The sequence below is a fragment of the Prionailurus viverrinus genome, chromosome B4, assembly GCF_022837055.1.
Source record: "Prionailurus viverrinus isolate Anna chromosome B4, UM_Priviv_1.0, whole genome shotgun sequence".
Lineage (NCBI taxonomy): Eukaryota > Metazoa > Chordata > Mammalia > Carnivora > Felidae > Prionailurus > Prionailurus viverrinus.
Window position 1 is genome coordinate 90,773,774 of NC_062567.1, and position 17,936 is coordinate 90,791,709.

A 17,936-nucleotide genomic window follows, 5' to 3' on the forward strand; every position below is an offset into this window, starting at 1 on the left:
CATTTCAAGTAAAACAGTAACAGATTTTATAGTTAATGGTCTTTTTTTTTTTTTTTTCCCCTTTCCTAGCTGGTGGTGGATTGGCTAGAGAGCATTGCCAAAGATGAAATTGGAGATTTTTCTGATAACATTGAGTTTTATGCAAAATCAGTTTATTGGTAAGTTACTAAACGCTTATTCTTGAAGTCACTCAGTGTTGGTTTTGTTTATCTTTCAGCAAATATTTAAATTCAGTCTGTCAGCAAAGCAGACAAAAACCCTGCCTTTATGGTGTTGACATTATTTAAGGGAGTTAGACCACAAATAAATATTTAGCCTGTTGGGCAATTAGAGCTTTGAAAAAAAGAGAGTTGATGGGTAGAAGATGACAGTGGGTACAAGTTTAAATAGAAGAGGTAATCAGAACAGGCCTCTTCTAAGGAAGTAACAGGTAATGAGTGAGAGGAGGCAAAACATGCAAAAATTTGGGAGACAAGTTGTTCCAGACAGGAACAGAAACTGCAAAGATCCTGAAAACAAACTATTTATGCAAGGAGGCCAGTCTGAACACAGCAAAGGAAAGTATGGTAGGAAATGAGATTGAAGAGAGTCAACTCATATGGGACTTTTATAGGCAGGCTAGGGTAAGGCTGTGGGGAGACCTTATTTTAAATGTAATTTGATTATCAAGAAGATACTTCTGTTATGTTTCTAGCTACTTGGGCTTTTTTGAAAAACTTTGGTCACTACATCCTTTAATACTTCTAAATTATTTTAGGACCTTGAAACCAAAAAGCATTCCTAAATTAAAGGGACAGTTTATATTAAGACTTGAAGAAACTGTTCAGATTGCATTTGAATTCAGTAACATTATGCCTGTACAAAGTCTGCAAGTCAATTCTTATATCTTTTCTGTGCTTAACTAGGAAATTAATGCTATTCAGTGGTTGTCAAAAATTAAATCTTGAGTAGTTGTGATTTTTCTGGGAGAAAGAAATTTTCATTTAAAATTGAAAAAGTTAAGGTAAATGTCTTCGCACATTTTTGATGAGTTAGTCTTTTCTTACTGATCAGTGGAACAGAATAGAACTGTAAAACAGACCCACACTTAGATGGTCAGTTAGTGTTCAATAAAGGCATCTAAGCAATCCAATGAGGGAATGAATGTCTTTTCAACAAACCTTGCAGAAAAATGAGATATCATGCAAAAAAACACCTCCCTCACACCATACCCAATATTTAATTCAAGATGGATCATAAAAGCTAAAACCACAGAGCTTTTAGAGGAAAACATAGGATATCTTTGTGACTTGTGGATAGGCAAGAGTAAGAAAGATCATAGGAAGCAATAATTGGGAAAGATTGATTCGATTTCATAAAAATGAAAAACTACTCATTAAAGACATCATTAAGAAATGAGAGAAGGCGAGCCACAGACTAGAAGAAAAGTGTAAGACTTGTAGCTGATAAGAACAACAACTCAATAATAAAAATATAATGTAGTAAAAGAAAAAAGGGCGGGGGCAAAGATTTGAACAGATAAGCTCACAAAAGCAGACAGATGAGTGGCCAATAAAGACATGAAAACATGTTTAGCATCGTTAGTCATCTGAGCTAAAATGCCTCTTAAAAAAATTTTTTTTAAATATTTATTTATTTTGAGAGAGAGAGAGAGCAAGCGAGCATGAGTGGGGGAGGGGCAGAGAGAGAGAGAGGGAATCACAGCATCCGAAGCAGGCTCCAGGGTCTGAGCTGTCAGCACAGAGCCTGACATGGGGCTTGAACCCACGAACCTCAAGATCGTGACCTGAGCCGTAGTCGGTCGCTTATCCGACTGAGCCACCCAGGTGCCCCTAAAATGCCTCTTTATATTTAGCATTTTTGCCTGATTTTCTGAGTTTGTACTCTCTTTTTCTACTTTGACTTGATTTTATTTCCTTAAATAAACATATTAAAGTTACTCTTTTTAAAAATGTTATTTTTTTGGGGTGCCTGGGTGGCGCAGTCGGTTAAGCGTCCGACTTCAGCCAGGTCACGATCTCGCGGTCCGTGAGTTCGAGCCCCGCGTCGGGCTCTGGGCTGATGGCTCAGAGCCTGGAGCCTGTTTCCGATTCTGTGTCTCCCTCTCTCTCTGCCCCTCCCCCGTTCATGCTCTGTCTCTCTCTGTCCCAAAAATAAATAAACGTTGAAAAAAAAAAATTTTTTTTTTTAAAAATTAAAAAAAAAAATGTTATATTTTTTCTTGCAGGGAAAATACTCTGCATACCCTGAAGCAGCGGCAGCTGCCTTCTTATATAGGAAGTGTCCGTCCCCTTGTCACTGAATTGGTAAGTTTCTTTGAAATGAAAGTTGTCTTCAAGGTTTTGTGTTTGTTTTTATTTTTATTTTTATTTTTTTATTTATTTTGTGTGTGTGTGTGTTTGTTTTTTAAAGGCTGAGAATTTTCTTCATAGGGATCCTTGTTTTGGTTTCCCAAAGATTTGTATATACTGTTTACCACAAACTACTTGGTTGCCTTTGAATTTGATGGAATGTATTTGAACATTTGAACCTATTGCCTATGAATTATAAATTGTAAAAGAAGGTAGAGAAAGTGATTTGCCAGCTTTAAAAACAAATTAATTTTGGTCTTACAGTAAGGTTTGACTCTTCAACTTTAAAGTGATGACTCATGAAGCCTCTTACATATAAAAAGTGGCGGGGGGGGCAGTGGGGGAGGAGAGGGGAGCGTTGCATAAGCTTGAGGTTAGAAAGGCCATTCTAGGATATGAGTAATAGGAATAACAATAGATTTGAAAAGAACAGGACTCTAATTCTTGTAGAAATAAAGAAAGAGAGGTTTGTGACAGGTGGAAACATGTGCACTAAATGTTTATAATGAAAAGTAGGAGAAGTAAGTAACAGATGGAAAAATTGATAGAATTCTTTGGGAGCAAAAGTGGTTTTGATGAGAATTGTTTGGAGGCTACTGGAAGAACTTGAAATAAATCATAGCTAAATCACCCTGTAGCAAACAACTAAAAATCATTTACTTTTAACATGTGGAAAGTGGTGATTTCCTTTTTGCCAGAAAGAGACCATGTTCCAAAACTGAATGATTGTATCGGTCCACAAAATACTTGTGAAAGTAGCCATTTCACCTATAATGTACTTTATTTTCTGAATTGATATATTACCATACATAAGAGTAGCATTTAAAATAAGAGTCGCATTAAAATCGTTTTTCAGTTAGGGGCACCTGGCTCGCTCAGCTGGTTAAGCATCCGACTCTTGGTTTTAGCTCAGGTCATGATCTCACAGTTCGTGGGGTTGAGCCCTGCGTCAGGCTCTGTGCTGACAGCAAGGTGCCTGCTTGGGATTCTCTCCCTCTCTCTTTGCCCCTCCCCTGTTCGTGCATACGCGTGCTCTCTTTCTCAAAATAAATAAACGTTTTCAAAAACTAAAATAGTTTTTCATTTAAAATTCATCATGAAGACCACTTGTGATGTTTGCTGCAAAAGTGAGGACAATATGTTATCCCAAATGTTTAAAGGCACATTTCTTTATCCATGAAAAATAATAGGTGGGAATAAACTGTTCTAGGTAGATTTATTTATTAGAAATCTGTTCTTGAAAAATTATTTTATTGGACATCAGTGTGTTTTATATGGCCTTAATCCCACTATGGCTCTCCTCTCATGTGAGAAGCACTTTCAAGTCATAGAATGTATTACTCTTCCTTCAGTGTTTCCTCTGTGCTCATTCTCCATCTAGACCTAATTCTGTTTAGGATTAACTTGGAGGTACAGTTGCTACAACAGGCTACAGCTCATGTTGTAGCATTTTTAAGAGTTGCCTGGTTTGGCTGGCATTGTGTTTCTGCCTTGTCTGACCGAAGTATGTACCTTGGTGGGCCAACAGTCTTTTTTGAATGGGCAGCAGACAGTTCTGTGGCTCTCTGGAATGCTTGTGTGATGCTTCACTCCCTTCGTTACTTAACTAAATTGTAAATAAACTTATTTCAGTATATAAACTCGAGAGTTTAATCATCTCTTGGGGATGTTTAAAATGTATGTGGGTACAAAGAATTTATTGTTATTTATTTATTTGTTTGTTTGTTTGTTCGATAGGACCCTGATGCTCCCATTAGACAGAAGATGCCCCTTGATGATCTGGATAGAGAAGATGAAGTCAGATTACTCAAATATCTTTTCACTCTAATCCGTGCTGGAATGACAGAAGAGGTAAGTCATATACACCCTGCTAGTTCAGTTTCAGAAGTCATAGACTCTTTCAGTTGGAAAGGACCTTTGTGACTACCTCGTATGTCTCCTCGATGCTGTAACCTCTGCCACATTATTTCTGGATCTACTTTGTGTTTGAACATTTCCAGTGATAAGAAACACATTACTTCAGAAAGCAGTGCATTGTAGTTTATGCAACTCTAATAGAAAATCTTTTGTAAGAAGTCAGACTTTGCCTTCCCAAATTGTACTGCATACCCTAGGCATATCCCCATTATTTTTAGTTCTGATTTTTAAGAGTTAAGAATGAGTCTGACCCTAATTGCTCTTCTAGGTGACACTGTTTACCTGTGAAAACTACAGTGGCCCTCAGACTTCTTCCTTTTAATTTCATGTTTTAAAATCTCTTTTGTTGGGAGGGTGCCCGGATGGCTTAGTCAGTTAAGCATCTGACTTTTGGTTTAGGCTCAGGTCGTGATCTTGTGGGTTTTTGAGTTCAGGCCCTATGTGCCGGGCTCTGCACTGGCAGCATGGAGCCTGCTTGGGATTCTCTCTCTCTGCCCCTCCCCACACTTGCATTATCTCTGTTTCTCTCAAAATAAATAAACTTAAAAAAAAAAAAAGATCTTTTGTGATAGTGAAGATCTTCTATAGAGAATGTTTAGTATCTAATTAGACAACATACTGGATGGCTTTGCTGACTCTTGAGGACATCCAGTGCCTAGGAGCTCCAAGCTTACGGTAATAGGTTGTACCTATTTTGCAGTCTCTTTGGCAATGTTCTTTAGATAGACATATGTTCAAACTATTATAAGTTCTTGTAGTAATAAGTGGTAATAAGCATCATTCCTTTTTTTTTTTTTTAATTTTTTTTTTTTTAATTTTTTTTAACGTTTATTTATTTTTGAGACAGAGAGAGACAGAGCATGAACGGGGGAGGGGCAGAGAGAGAGGGAGACACAGAATTGGAAGCAGGCTCCAGGCTCTGAGCCATCAGCCCAGAGCCCGACACGGGGCTCGAACTCACGGACCGTAAGATTGTGACCTGAGCTGAAGTTGGACGCTTAACCGACTGAGCCACCCAGGCGCCCCTCTTTTTAATTTTTTAATGTTTATTTTTGAGAGAAAGAGAGACAGAACATGAGTTGAGTTGGGTAGGGAAGAAAGAGAGGGAGACACAGAATCTGAAGCAGCCTCCAGGCTCTGAACTGTTTGTACAGAGCCTGACGCAGGGCTTGAACCTGCGAATCGTGAGATCATGACCTGAGCCAGAGTCAGACACTTAAATGACTGAGCCACCCAGGTGCCCCTCTTTTTTTTTTTTTTCCAATTAAGAAAAGAAGTGTTTATTACATACTAATTTATTCAGAAAATAGTTAAGTTCCAGCCACTCTGCCAGGTGGTATGGAAAATAACTAGGAATCATGGTGGCAAATAGGGATGTATTTTAAAAAACAGAAAACAAAAATATGATCACATTACTGAAGGTTTGAAAAACAAAAACTTTCAAGGTCCCACTGCCTTTATAAAACCATAGATAATGGGGTTTTTCTTCTTATTTTTTACTTCTAGCATTCTTTTTTTTCTTAGAGCTAGAAAGAGCTTCAGTATAGTCCATGTTTTCCAGTGGTCTCATTTACAAGCAAACAGTAATACAACACTGAAACTTGGAGAAGTTTGGTGACTTTCAGTGTCACAGAATCAGTGAAATAATCAAGGCTGGAATCCAAGGCTGTGATCTCAGTTCAGTGCCTATTCTATTACAATGTGGTCACTCTGGCTGTACCACTCACTGTCTGTGTGTCCATGAGTAAGCTAATCACCTTTGTGCCACGATTTTCTCATCCATTGAACAGGCACAGAATTAGCACCTCTCTTTGGGTTCATATGAGAATCAAATGACATAATTGCTGTGAAATATCTAGCACATTGTCTGGCTTACAGTAAATATTCAGTAAATGAGAACTTTCATTATTAACATTTTCATCTTACATATAATGAAAATTCTTTTTCTTTTTTCCTTTTTACCTTTTGACCCCCTTCATCCATTTCTCCCACTCCCAACCTCTGGCAACCACCAATCTGTTCTCTGTATTTATGATCATGTTTTGTTGTTTATTTTTTTAATTGCATGTATAATAAGAGAGGTCCTATGGTATTTGTCTTAGTCTGACTTCACTTAGCATAATGTCCTCTATGTTGTTGCAAATGGCAAGATTTCATTCTTCTTTGAAAGATATTCCATTGTGTATGTGTACTGGTATATGTATATATACCACATCTTTTTATCCATTCATCTGTCAGTGAACACTTATGTTGTTTCTATGTTTTGGCTACTGTAAATAATGCTGCAGTGAACATGAAGGTGTATATATCTCTTCAAGTTAGTGTTTCTATTTTCTTTGGATAAATACTAGAAGTGGAATTGCTGGGTTGTAGGGTAGCTCTATTTTTAACTTTTTGAGGAACCTCCTCATTGGTTTTGGTGTTTTGTTTTTGTTTTTTTTATGTTTGTTTGTTTGTTTTTGAGAGAGAGAGGGAGCAAGTGAGCTAGGGGCAAAGAGAAAAGTGGGGCTCATCCCAAGCGGCGCTCATGTTATACCTGATGCGGGGCTCGTGCTCACTTGAAGCGGGACTCTAGTTCACCTGATACGGGACTTGAACTCATGAACCATGAGATCATGACCAGAGCTGAAGTCAGATGCTTAATGACTGAGTCACCCAGGTGCCCTCCTTATTGTTTTCCTCAGTGGCTGCACCAGTTTACGTTCCCACCAACAGTGCACAAGGGTTCCCTTTTCTTCACATCCTCACCAACACTTGTTATTTACTATCTTCTGACAAGACCTGTCTTTTATACCTCTTTTGAACATAACTGTAATCATAGTATACATTAAGGTTTTTTAATAACTTTATTTAGATACAATTCACCTACCGTACAATACATCCATTTAAAATATACAATTCAGGTGCGCCTGCGTGGGTCAGTCAATTAAGCATTCAATTCCGGGTCAAGTCATGATCTCGCGACTTGTGGGTTTGAGCCTCGCCGCGACTTGTGGGTTTGAGCCTCGCGTCGGGCTCTGTGCTGACAGCTCAGAGCCTGGAGCCTGCTTCGGATTCTGTGTCTCCCTCTGTCTCTCTGCCACTCCCCTGTTCACCCTCTGGCTGTTTCTTTGTCAAAAATAAAATAAACATTAAAAAAATTTTTTTAAATCTACAATAGTTGGGCATATTGCATTATTCATTTTTTTTCTCTGTGGTAAAGCATAGATAACACCATTTGTTGTTTTAACCATTTTTAGTTTACATTTCAGTGCCATTAATTGTATTTCCAGTTTTGTGAAACCATTACCACTATCTATTCCCAAAACCTTTTCATCACACCAGACAGAAACTCTGTAGCATTGTGTAATAACTCCCCGTTTCTCCCTTCCCTCAGCCCTTGATAACCTCTGATCTACTTTCTGTCTCTCTGAATTTGCCTATTCGAGCTATTTCATGCAAGTGGAATCATGCAATATTTGTTCTTTTGTATCTAATTTATTTTACTTAGAAAAATGTTTTCAAGATTCTATATTCAGTTTTTATCCTTCCTTTTTTAGATAGCATATCAAAACATTTCCCCATGTTAATACATAGCTTTCATTATGTTTAATGGCTATAAATCCAGAATGATGTTTTGGGGTATGATATTCTTTAGTTACATTAATCGGGTTCTCTAGGTTCAAGTGGTAGAAGCCCAACTCAAGTTACTTACATGGGGAAGAATTGATTGGCTTGTGGAACAGGGAAGTCTGTGGGGTCATAATCTGGTTTTAAGCAGGATCCAGGGATGGTATTGGGACGCTGTCTCTTTCCCAGGCTCTTGGCCCTGTCCTCCTTTCTGTGGCTTCATTCTCAAGAAGTCGCTCCTTGTGTCTCTGATGGCCCCCAGCAGCTCCAGACTTGCATCCTCCTGCCAGCTAGCAATTCCAGCAAAAGGAGTGTGTCCCTTTGCCAGTATTTCCAGCAAGAGTCCTAGGAGTGATTCTTGTTCGATCACATGCCTAATCTTAGCGTTTGGAGGTGGGATCGTAGGATCTTGCCCAAACCATATGAAGTAAATGACGAAGAGATGGTTCCTAAAGAGGTGGTCTCTCTATCTCACTGATGTATCTTGCTGGTTACTCTAAGTTCATCTGATTCATCACAGTGCACACAAATATCAGTGGGCTGAATGAGCACTAGCACCCTGTCGTTATAGAGACTGACTGTTTTTATAATACTTGAAGTCAAGGGTCATCAACCTCTTTAGCCCCATTTGTCTCTAGCAGAATTGAATGCCTGTGAGCCCCATGGGAGCCTCCTCTGCAAGCCCAGAACCAAAGAGCAAAGGGTAGCAAAGTGAAATGCCATGACTAGTTGTTAGTTGTCTGCATCTCCCTTTGAAGTATCATGCTTTAAGTTACCTAATCCTGATATGTATTGCTTGTACTTTTCTGTAAGGCACAGTGCTTTTCCAGTATCACACTTGGTTATAGGACTGACTGCTCTTTTTCTGTTTCTAAAGGCACAACGACTCTGTAAACGTTGTGGTCAGGCATGGAGAGCTGCGACACTTGAAGGCTGGAAACTCTATCATGACCCTAATGTTAATGGAGGTATTTTAGTAGATTTTATTCTGAGAATTTAATCTCTGGGTATGCATTTAGCTCTAAATGCCAATCTTTGTGAAGCACAGCTTTCGTTTTTAGAAATTGTTGAAATAAGGAGTTCTATATTTTATACTATAAATTTTATTTCTTTTACTGTTTTATAGGAACAGAATTAGAACCTGTGGAAGGGAATCCATATAGAGTGATTTGGAAAATAAGTTGTTGGAGAATGGCAGAAGATGTAAGATACTTACTGATACTCATTTTTACTCTAATTAATTGAAGGCCTGCTGAAGGTGCTTTGAAACATTCCGAGTAGTGTAAGACTAAAGTTTCTGTTTTCAAAAAACTGATCAAATTGAAGAATAGGGATGGTCAGGCTTAACTACTAATCAAACACTGATAAAAGATGAAAATATGAAAGAGGTACCAAATGAGTTCAGAGAATAAACATTTGGGCTAACCTGGCTTCCCAGGAGAGAGAACTGAATTGCACTTTAAAAAATTACTAGGATTTTGAGTTGTTGGGTGTGAAAAAAAGAGGAAGGAATTCTAGGTGGGATGTATAGGGTGGACAACTCAAGGGAGGTAGGTCTACCGGGTTGGAACAGAAGGCTCACAAAAGAATTACAGTCAGTCCTATTATGATATCACGTGACTTGTGCATTCCTAAAAAACCACTACAGCATGCAAAATCATGAAAAAAATCCACAGGGCTTTTGGGGAAAATGGAGTTGAGAGCACAATACTAAAAAATTCTCAGTGATACATAAAAGGGTAAAAACTCAATAAAGCACTGTTAAACAGGAAATACACAAATGCTACAATAACTACAGCATTTTACCTTGAAAAAGCACTGAAGTTTACTTGTGCAATTGAGGGTCAGAGGGTTGCAGCTTGTGAGTTACTGTGAAGTATAGAAGGAGGTCAGCTGAAATCAAACTGAAAATTGTCACACTCAATATGGATGGGTTTAGCTTATAACACATGTATTGAAGTGAGGTAGTAAGTAGATGTTTGAGGTATCTCAGTTTTGTGTAGTATTTCTAGGTGACATCATTCAACCAGGTGTAGTTTTCTGCATTCACCTAGTATTACTTTCAGATGAAATTGTAAGTTATGGGAAATTTGCATCATGTTTAAATAGTTCCTTAATAGATCAGTTGCATTGGAACCAATTCACAGTTTCAAAACAAACATTGTAACAGGACTAATGGGAAAGGTGATTGAAAAGGGTAAATTAAGAACAGGCATTGGTGGTCCTCAAGTGTTGCTCTAAAGAATGAGTATATCACAGATAGCAGTGAACCATCAAAACCTCAAGGCACATGACAACAGTGTTTTCAGATTAGCATGAGAGTGAAAAATAGGCTTAAAAATTGAATGGACTAGAGATGTCTGGCTGGCTCAGTCGGTGCAGCATGTGACTCTTCATCTTGGGTCATGGGTTTGAGCCCCCACGTTGAGTGTAGAGATTAACAAAAAAAGTAAAAAAAAAAAAAAAAAAATTAAAAAAAATGGAATGGGCTAACGGCTGAGAAACTAGTTAGGAGCCTGTTAGAATTATTCAGACCCTAAGTAATAAGGGCCTGTCCTAGAATAATATTGATAATAGAAAGGAAGAGAGCAAGAATGGTCAAGAGGGTGATTGGAAACAAAGGCAGAGGACTCAGAAATATAGTGATAGTCTCTGAGGTCACTGGATAATAAGAAGACTGGAAATGCCATCAATAGAATGTGGTAGTGAAATGGGCTAATTTGCTGAATATAATTAATTCTACTTAGGAATTAGATGCAAACTGGTGCACGACAGGTTCCATCCAGGTGCCTTGCTTGATGTTCTCAGAGAAGGATCAGGTGGTGTTAGGTATTTAGAAACTTCTTAGGGGAAAATGCCTACACCGGTTCTGTCTGAAATAAAATTTGACAGTGATACATAATCAAAGCATCCGCTACAGTTGGATCTGCTTTCATCCTGTATTTGAAATTTAGATGGTTGATTTTTCCTGAAGTTTTCAGCACTGACTGGATCATCGAATTAAAGGGTCCTTCCCCTTTTTTGCCTCACTAGATTTTTCACTAAAGTTTACAACTGTCAAGTGAATAAGTTCAGTTTAGAAGACATTGTAAAATTTCAGATTATGAAAAAAATTGACAAGCTGAGGAAAACTGTAGTTCAAATTTATATTCTGTATTTCAGGAGCTTTTTAATAGATACGAAAGAGCAATTTATGCAGCTTTAAGTGGGAATCTCAAGCAGGTATGTAGTCTGTTTTAATTCTTTTTTTCCTGTGGAACAAAATCAGATATATAAAATACTCTAATCATATAGAATAAATTTTATAAGCTTTTTTGTTTTAATTGCTATCCAAGTTAGCATGTAGTACAATAATGATTTCAGGTGAATTTTATAAGTTTAAGTTACTTTGTAAGAAGTAGCAGCGATAGCGATAATTGTGAAATGTGTGGGCCCCTAAGGCCAGGAACTATTTGGATTGTCTTACGTGTGTGGGCTTCTTGCAGACCCCGCCATCCCCTGCACTTTATAGTTATTTGAGGGATGTTATAATAATTAGTTGAAACACCATCTTACATCAACATGAAAAAATGATGCTATTGTGAATTCAGTAGGAAAAAGTCTCAGTACTTCAAACTTTTTAGGGGCGCCAGGCTGGCTCTGTCAGCAGAGCATGCGACTCTTGATCTCAGGGTTGTGAGTTTGAGCCCCACGTTGGATGTGGAACCTACTTTGAAAAACAAAAGTTAGGGGAGCCTGGGTGGCGCAGTCGGTTAAGTGTCCGACTTCAGCCAGGTCACGATCTCGCGGTCCTTGAGTTCGAGCCCCGCGTCGGGCTCTGGGCTGATGGCTCAGAGCCTGGAGCCTGTTTCCGATTCTGTGTCTCCCTCTCTCTCTGCCCCTCCCCCGTTCATGCTTTGTCTCTCTCTGTCCCAAAAATAAATAAACGTTGAAAAAAAGAAAAAAAAAAGTTAATAGTTCGAGCTTTTTAGAAGATGGGGCAGGGGGCGTAAAGGATTATTTGGTATGGTATGTTATAATCCACAGTGTTTTATGTTATTCTAATGATTTTATAGTCCATATCAATGGAAGTAACTGTTTTTCCCTTTTTTTTTTTCGTTGGCTGTGTGTATGTTTCTGGTTTGGAATGGGGGAAAAGCTGCTTCCTGTCTGTGACACCTGGGAAGACACAGTGTGGGCCTACTTTCGTGTGATGGTGGACAGTTTGGTAGAACAGGAAATCCGGACATCAGTACTGACTCTGGATGAAACTGAAGAACTCCCCAGGGAATATTTGGAAGTAAAGTGAGTTTATTGGTTTGGTTTTTGTCCTGGTAATTTGTAATACGCTCTGTAAAGTTTTATTTTGTAGCCCTTGTTCATATTATTAATACTGTTTTATCCCTTTCTTGTACTTTCTTTTTAAAGTTGGACCTTAGAAAAGGTATTTGAAGAACTTCAGGCTACTGATAAAAAGGTAAATATTGGTAGGAACATTTTAGGATAATTGGAATAGGAAACACTGAATGTTATGTTGGTGTGCACTGTAGCTGAAAGGCAAAAAAATTTATGAAACTGTTATATTCTCTTCTTTTCTTTACCTCTTATCCAAATGAGAGACATTCTTGAAAAGGAAGAGACTTAGTTGCATATTTAAATAATGTTTCATTTCTGTCTCTTTGGTTTAGGATTGGTTTTATCTAAAAATAAGAGTACGGAGGGGCTCCTGGGTGGCTCAGTTAGTTAAGCATCCAACTTTGGCTCAGGTCATGATCTGGCGGTTTGTGAGTTCGACCCCATGTTGGGCTCTATGCTGACAGCTCAGAGCCTGGAGCCTGCTTCAGATTCTGTGTCTCCCTGTCTGTCTCTACTCTTCCCCCGCTCACACTCTATCTTTCTGTCTCAAAAATAAAAATAAGCATTAAAAATAAGTGTATGCATGTAAGCTAATTTATCCCTTTCTTTTTGAAAAGTAAAAATATTAATGGGAAATTAACAAGACTTTTCCTAGATCTTAATCTAATATTTTTAAGTATTATTCGCCTAACAAATTGTAAATAACTGAAGTATGTAACAAAATAATCCAAAAATATAAATAAGACCTATATAATAACTTCTTCCCAACCCCTTTATGGTTATTCTCATTCCCCAGAGATGATAAATATATAGCTCTGTATTCTTCTGTATCCTTCTCCATACCATTACAAATATGTGTAAATAATGTATATAGTTCAAGATAGGATTTTGATTTTTGTTGTTGTTTGCATCATACTACGTACATTACAACTTGGTCGGGGGAGAGTTGTTTTGTCTTGTTTTTTCATTTAATAATACTTTATCCAAGTTAGTGGATATAGACTTAATGTAACCTAACTTATTCTTTTTAAACATTCCTCTTTTGATGGTATTTAGGTTGTTTCTTAGCACTGCAGTGAACATTCTTTCATTCTAAAGTTGCTGTTAAGCTTATATACATATATGCTTATCTACCAAGCCTGTTATAGGATAAGTGTCCTGAAAGCAGGGTTGCTGAGTTAAAGGGTAGATGTATAATTACCTGATTGTAGCACTTCACTCATATTCCTATAAATAATTTATTAGTGTGGTCATTTCCCTGAATTCTCACCAGCCCCAAATGTCACACTTCCAATTTTTTTTGCTAATCCAACAGGTTAGGTGGGAAATAGGAGCTCACTATTCTACTCTTATTTCCCTTCCTGTTCGTAAGGCTGAGCAAGTTTTCCTATGTTTATTGACCATTTGTGAATTTCCTGTTCAAATCTTTTACCTGTTGTTCTGTTGAGTTTTATTTTTTCCTTATTACTTTACTTTGTATAGTAAAGAAATTAGTGTTTCTTCTGTCAAGTATTCATTACCAGTCTGTTATTTTGGAGATTCCAGCTAATGACAAATAAAGGAATAAATATAAATATTAGAAAGGGGGAATGTTTACATATGATAAAAGTATAAATCTAGAAACTCAAGATTCAATAAGTTGTTAGGATTAATAAAAGAACTAATAAGAATAAGAGAATGTTGGGGGCTCCTGGGTGGCTCAGTTTGTTGGGCATCCGACTTCAGCTCAGGTCATGATCTCACGGTTTGTGCGTTCGAGCCCCGCATCTGGCTCTGTGCTGACCACTCAGAGCCTGGAGCCTGCTTCAGATTCTGTGTCTCCCTCTCTCTCTGCCCCTCCCCTGCTCACACTCTGTCTCTCTCTTTCAAAAATAAATAAACATTAAAAAATTTTTTAATTAAAAAAAAAAAAGAATAAGAGAATTTTTTAAGTATCTAAGTTCCAGACAAAGTTATCCCCCCCAAAATCATAGCCTGTCTGTACTTTCTACAACTAATTAGAAAAGTCCCATTTAAATTATTGACCGAAACTATAAAACACATAGGAATAAAATTAACTGGGGGTGTGAGGACCTTGGTAAAGAAACTATAGAATCTTATGGGAAGACTTGAATAGATATACCATGTTCCTGGATGAGAAGATTTGATGTAAATATTAGCTATTCAGAAATTAACATAGAAACTTCATACTTTCGGAAATTTTTCTGAACAGAAAAATTTACAAGTAAAATAAGTGAGAATGGCAAAAAAAAAATGGAAAAAAACAGTATTATGCCGTGCTTGTCTTACTCGATAATAAAGCAGCATAAAGATACAAGAAAATAATATGCAGTTAGTATGGAATGAATAGATCAGTGAAGCACAGAAGTCCATATGACATCCAAGTATGTATTAGAACTTAATGACAGTGGTGATCTTTTCATTTCAAAGGAAGAGAAATGGTTTATATACATACATGGTATGGGCATAATTGGCTTTCCATCTGGATGAAAACAAAGCTAAATCACTACCTCATGCCATGTTTTAAAATCAATTCAGGTGGAGCAAAGATTTGAATGTAAAAAAGAATAAATGTGGGGCACCTGGGTGTCTCAGTCAGTTGAGTGTCAGACTTTGGCTCAGGTCATGATCTCACACTTCATGAGTTCGAGCCGCACGTCAGGCTCTGTGCTGACAGCTCAGAGCCTGGAGCCTACTTCGGATTCTGTGTCTCCCTCTCACTGCCTCTCTGCCACTCGTGCTCCGTCTCTCTCTTAAAAATAAACATTAAAAAACAATAATAATAAATGCTGAAAGAAAATTCAGATAATGAAATAAAAATTAAAACATATTCAACAAAAAAGAAATAAACTCTGCTTCTAAACACTCTAACAGCAGGTTACTTGGTTTTTCTACTCTAATCACTATTTTGGTGATTTCTGTTACGCTTGGTGCCATGTGCAGAAGAGAATACCCAAGGAATGCCTGCAGGAACTGCCGCTCAGGTTCAAAGGACTCGTAGGGTTTGTTTTGCTTAGGTTCCATGTGCCCTCCCTTTCTGGCTCACCGTGGAGTGCCAAGAAAAACAGTAGTAAAATATAAAAAGTAAAACTTTAATAATATTCATAGAGATTAAACCGTTTTGTCATAGTTCCCTGCTTTCTTCTTCTTCTTCTTTTTTTTTTTTTTTGATGTTAATTTTTGAGAGAGAGAGGGAGCACGAGCGAGCTAGGGAAGGGCAGAAAATATCCTTCTCATATTTTGTTTTGATCTCCTGAGACCCTTCATTAAAACTTTTTCTTTGTATATATTGTTTCAAAAGTTGACATTTTAGTTTGCCAGTGAATAATACTATAGAATGACCACTAGAAGATTTATGGAAAATGTAAACATTTTTTCAGAGAGTTCTGGAAGAGAATCAAGAACATTACCATATAGTTCAAAAATTCCTTATCCTGGGAGACATTGATGGTAAGATACTATACTTTTCATTTTAGTTGGTACGAATTCTTTTTTTCTTATGGCAATTTTGTAAAAAGTCAACAAAACAATGCATGACTCACCACATCTTTTAATCTTTATATTGAATGCAAGTATTGTTAAAAAATGGAGTTTGAAAAAAAAAATGGAGTTTGAATTTAATCCAGGATCTGTTTTATATGTCGCATATTAACAATGAGGTAGTGATTTAATAGCACTATAGGAATGCAGTAAATGTCTTTGATAATGTTTATTTCTCCTTTTGATTTTTATCCCTATTGTTGAATCTTTGCTTTGATGGCTTGTAGGTTTGATGGGTGAATTTAACAAATGGCTTTCCAAAAGCAGAAACAATCTACCTGGACACCTCCTCCGCTTCATGACTCACCTCATTTTGTTTTTTCGCACACTGGGACTACAGACCAAAGTAAATAAAAAAGAACAATTTACTCTTCTTTGCAAGGCTGTTGCCATATGCCTCTCATCAGGAAAACACACTTATTTTTTTGTTGTTGTTTTCTAGAAATGGTGGTATGGGTGCAAAAGTGTTCTGTATAGTCTCTTATGGTCACTTGGTGATAACCCACTGCAGGTAACCATTTAGGGCTCTAGTCTGTGAATGTAGAATGCTGGTGGTTATGTGGTTTTTGATAAATTCAAGAGCTTTATCCCCCTCAGCACCCAACTCTAAATCAGTCAACTAAGCTAACTGAACCAGACTCATTTTTGTGTGAGATTTAAAATTTTTGTTTTCTTTTTCTTTTTGTTACTTTTTTCCTAAATGATGATAACATTTTGGTCAGAGTACATGTAGAAGGCAGATGGTACAACAGTTGAAAGCTTGGGCTTTGGAGTAAGAATCCTGGGTTCACATCCTCACTCGGCAGCTTCTAGCTGTGTAATTCTGGGTAAATAAAACCTCCCTCGTTCCTTAGTTTAGAAATTCTTAATTCCCTCCTTGGTAAATTGTGAACAATAATAGTAACCGCCTACGAAAAGCTATGGTAAGGTTAAATCAGGCAATACATGAACTTTGCTAAGCGCTTAGCCTAGCGTATAGTGATTGCTCAGTGGTAAATATTAAAGTCATTAAATCATTTGATAGAATTTTTATTAGATATATTGCTGGTACACATAAACATAAACAGTTGTGTTTATAATTGGGTTGTATACTTTTTTTTCTATCAAGGAAGAAGTCTCCATTGAAGTTTTAAAGGCATACATCCAGGTAAACTTTGAGAATCCACAATTTGATTTTTTTTCCCCACCATTTTGATGAAAACAAAAATCAGAACAGTAGTGTGTTAATGCTCAGTGGCAGGAGAGCCTTCAGAATCCGTAAGAGATCTTTTAATTATTATAAGTACATTTTATTTGGAATTTTAAATTATCCTGTTTAGCAGCACAAATCCATGTCTATATGAATCTCTCATAAATATGTTTGAAATTTTGAAGTGAACTTTTTAAAAAACACTGTTGATTCCAGAACCTGTTTTATTATTAACATCCTTTGATTTTTTTCTGTTTTTTAGCTTTTAATAAATGAGAAACATACAAATCTGATTGCATTTTATACTTGTCACTTGCCTCAAGACCTAGCTATTGCCCAGTATGCGTTATTTTTGGAAGGTGTTACAGAATTTGAGCAGCGCCACCATTGCCTGGAGCTGGCTAAGGAAGCAGGTAAAAATGGTTGAGAACTTTATCTGTTGGGCTTTGTAGGCAAGTTACCATTTTGGCATCAGTAACATTTATCTTTCCAGGTTTAAATTTTATTGCTTTTGAGAGAAAAAAAAAATAAAAATTTTCATGGAATTCTGTTTTAGGAATAAAATTACTTACAACTTGTGTGTAAAATATCCTCATTTTGGCGTTTTCTTTTGTAACGTCTTTCGTATTTTATATGTTACATTTTTAAGGAAATTTTATCCCAGTTTACCAAATCATTGTGACCATTTAGAGAATATTAGTGTGAATGATTAGTTCTTATTTTTGTCTCTTAAAAAATATTCCTTAGATTTGGATATTGCGGCTATAACAAAGACTGTAGTTGAGAATACCCGAAAGAAAGATAATGGTGAATTCAGTCATCATGACGTGGCCCCAGCCCTAGATACTGGCACTACAGAGGTAATATGACTGGCAAGGGAGGTGTGTGTGTAACTCTGAATAATCCTTCATGTTGCTTTTTGGTCAACTTCCAACTTAGAATATTCTGGCGTCTTTTCTTTTTTTAAGAATTTTTCTTTGTCAGCCAAAACCTTT

At 37.1% G+C, this 17,936-nt stretch overlaps 1 protein-coding gene across 3 annotated transcripts in view; it reads left to right on the plus strand.

Moving 5' to 3' along the window:
- NUP107 (nucleoporin 107) overlaps nucleotides 1-17,936 on the plus strand; it is a 44,346-nt gene that overhangs the window by 16,354 nt on the left and 10,056 nt on the right. For all 3 annotated transcript variants that reach the window (XM_047865992.1, XM_047865994.1, XM_047865993.1), the window contains 13 exons: nucleotides 70-158; nucleotides 2,228-2,306; nucleotides 4,089-4,202; nucleotides 8,755-8,845; nucleotides 9,004-9,080; nucleotides 11,040-11,099; nucleotides 12,016-12,161; nucleotides 12,285-12,333; nucleotides 15,593-15,662; nucleotides 15,980-16,098; nucleotides 16,861-16,899; nucleotides 17,204-17,354; nucleotides 17,689-17,801. In XM_047865992.1, the coding sequence (XP_047721948.1) occupies nucleotides 70-158; nucleotides 2,228-2,306; nucleotides 4,089-4,202; nucleotides 8,755-8,845; nucleotides 9,004-9,080; nucleotides 11,040-11,099; nucleotides 12,016-12,161; nucleotides 12,285-12,333; nucleotides 15,593-15,662; nucleotides 15,980-16,098; nucleotides 16,861-16,899; nucleotides 17,204-17,354; nucleotides 17,689-17,801 (1,197 nt within the window). The remainder of the gene's footprint in view (nucleotides 1-69; nucleotides 159-2,227; nucleotides 2,307-4,088; nucleotides 4,203-8,754; nucleotides 8,846-9,003; nucleotides 9,081-11,039; nucleotides 11,100-12,015; nucleotides 12,162-12,284; nucleotides 12,334-15,592; nucleotides 15,663-15,979; nucleotides 16,099-16,860; nucleotides 16,900-17,203; nucleotides 17,355-17,688; nucleotides 17,802-17,936) is intronic.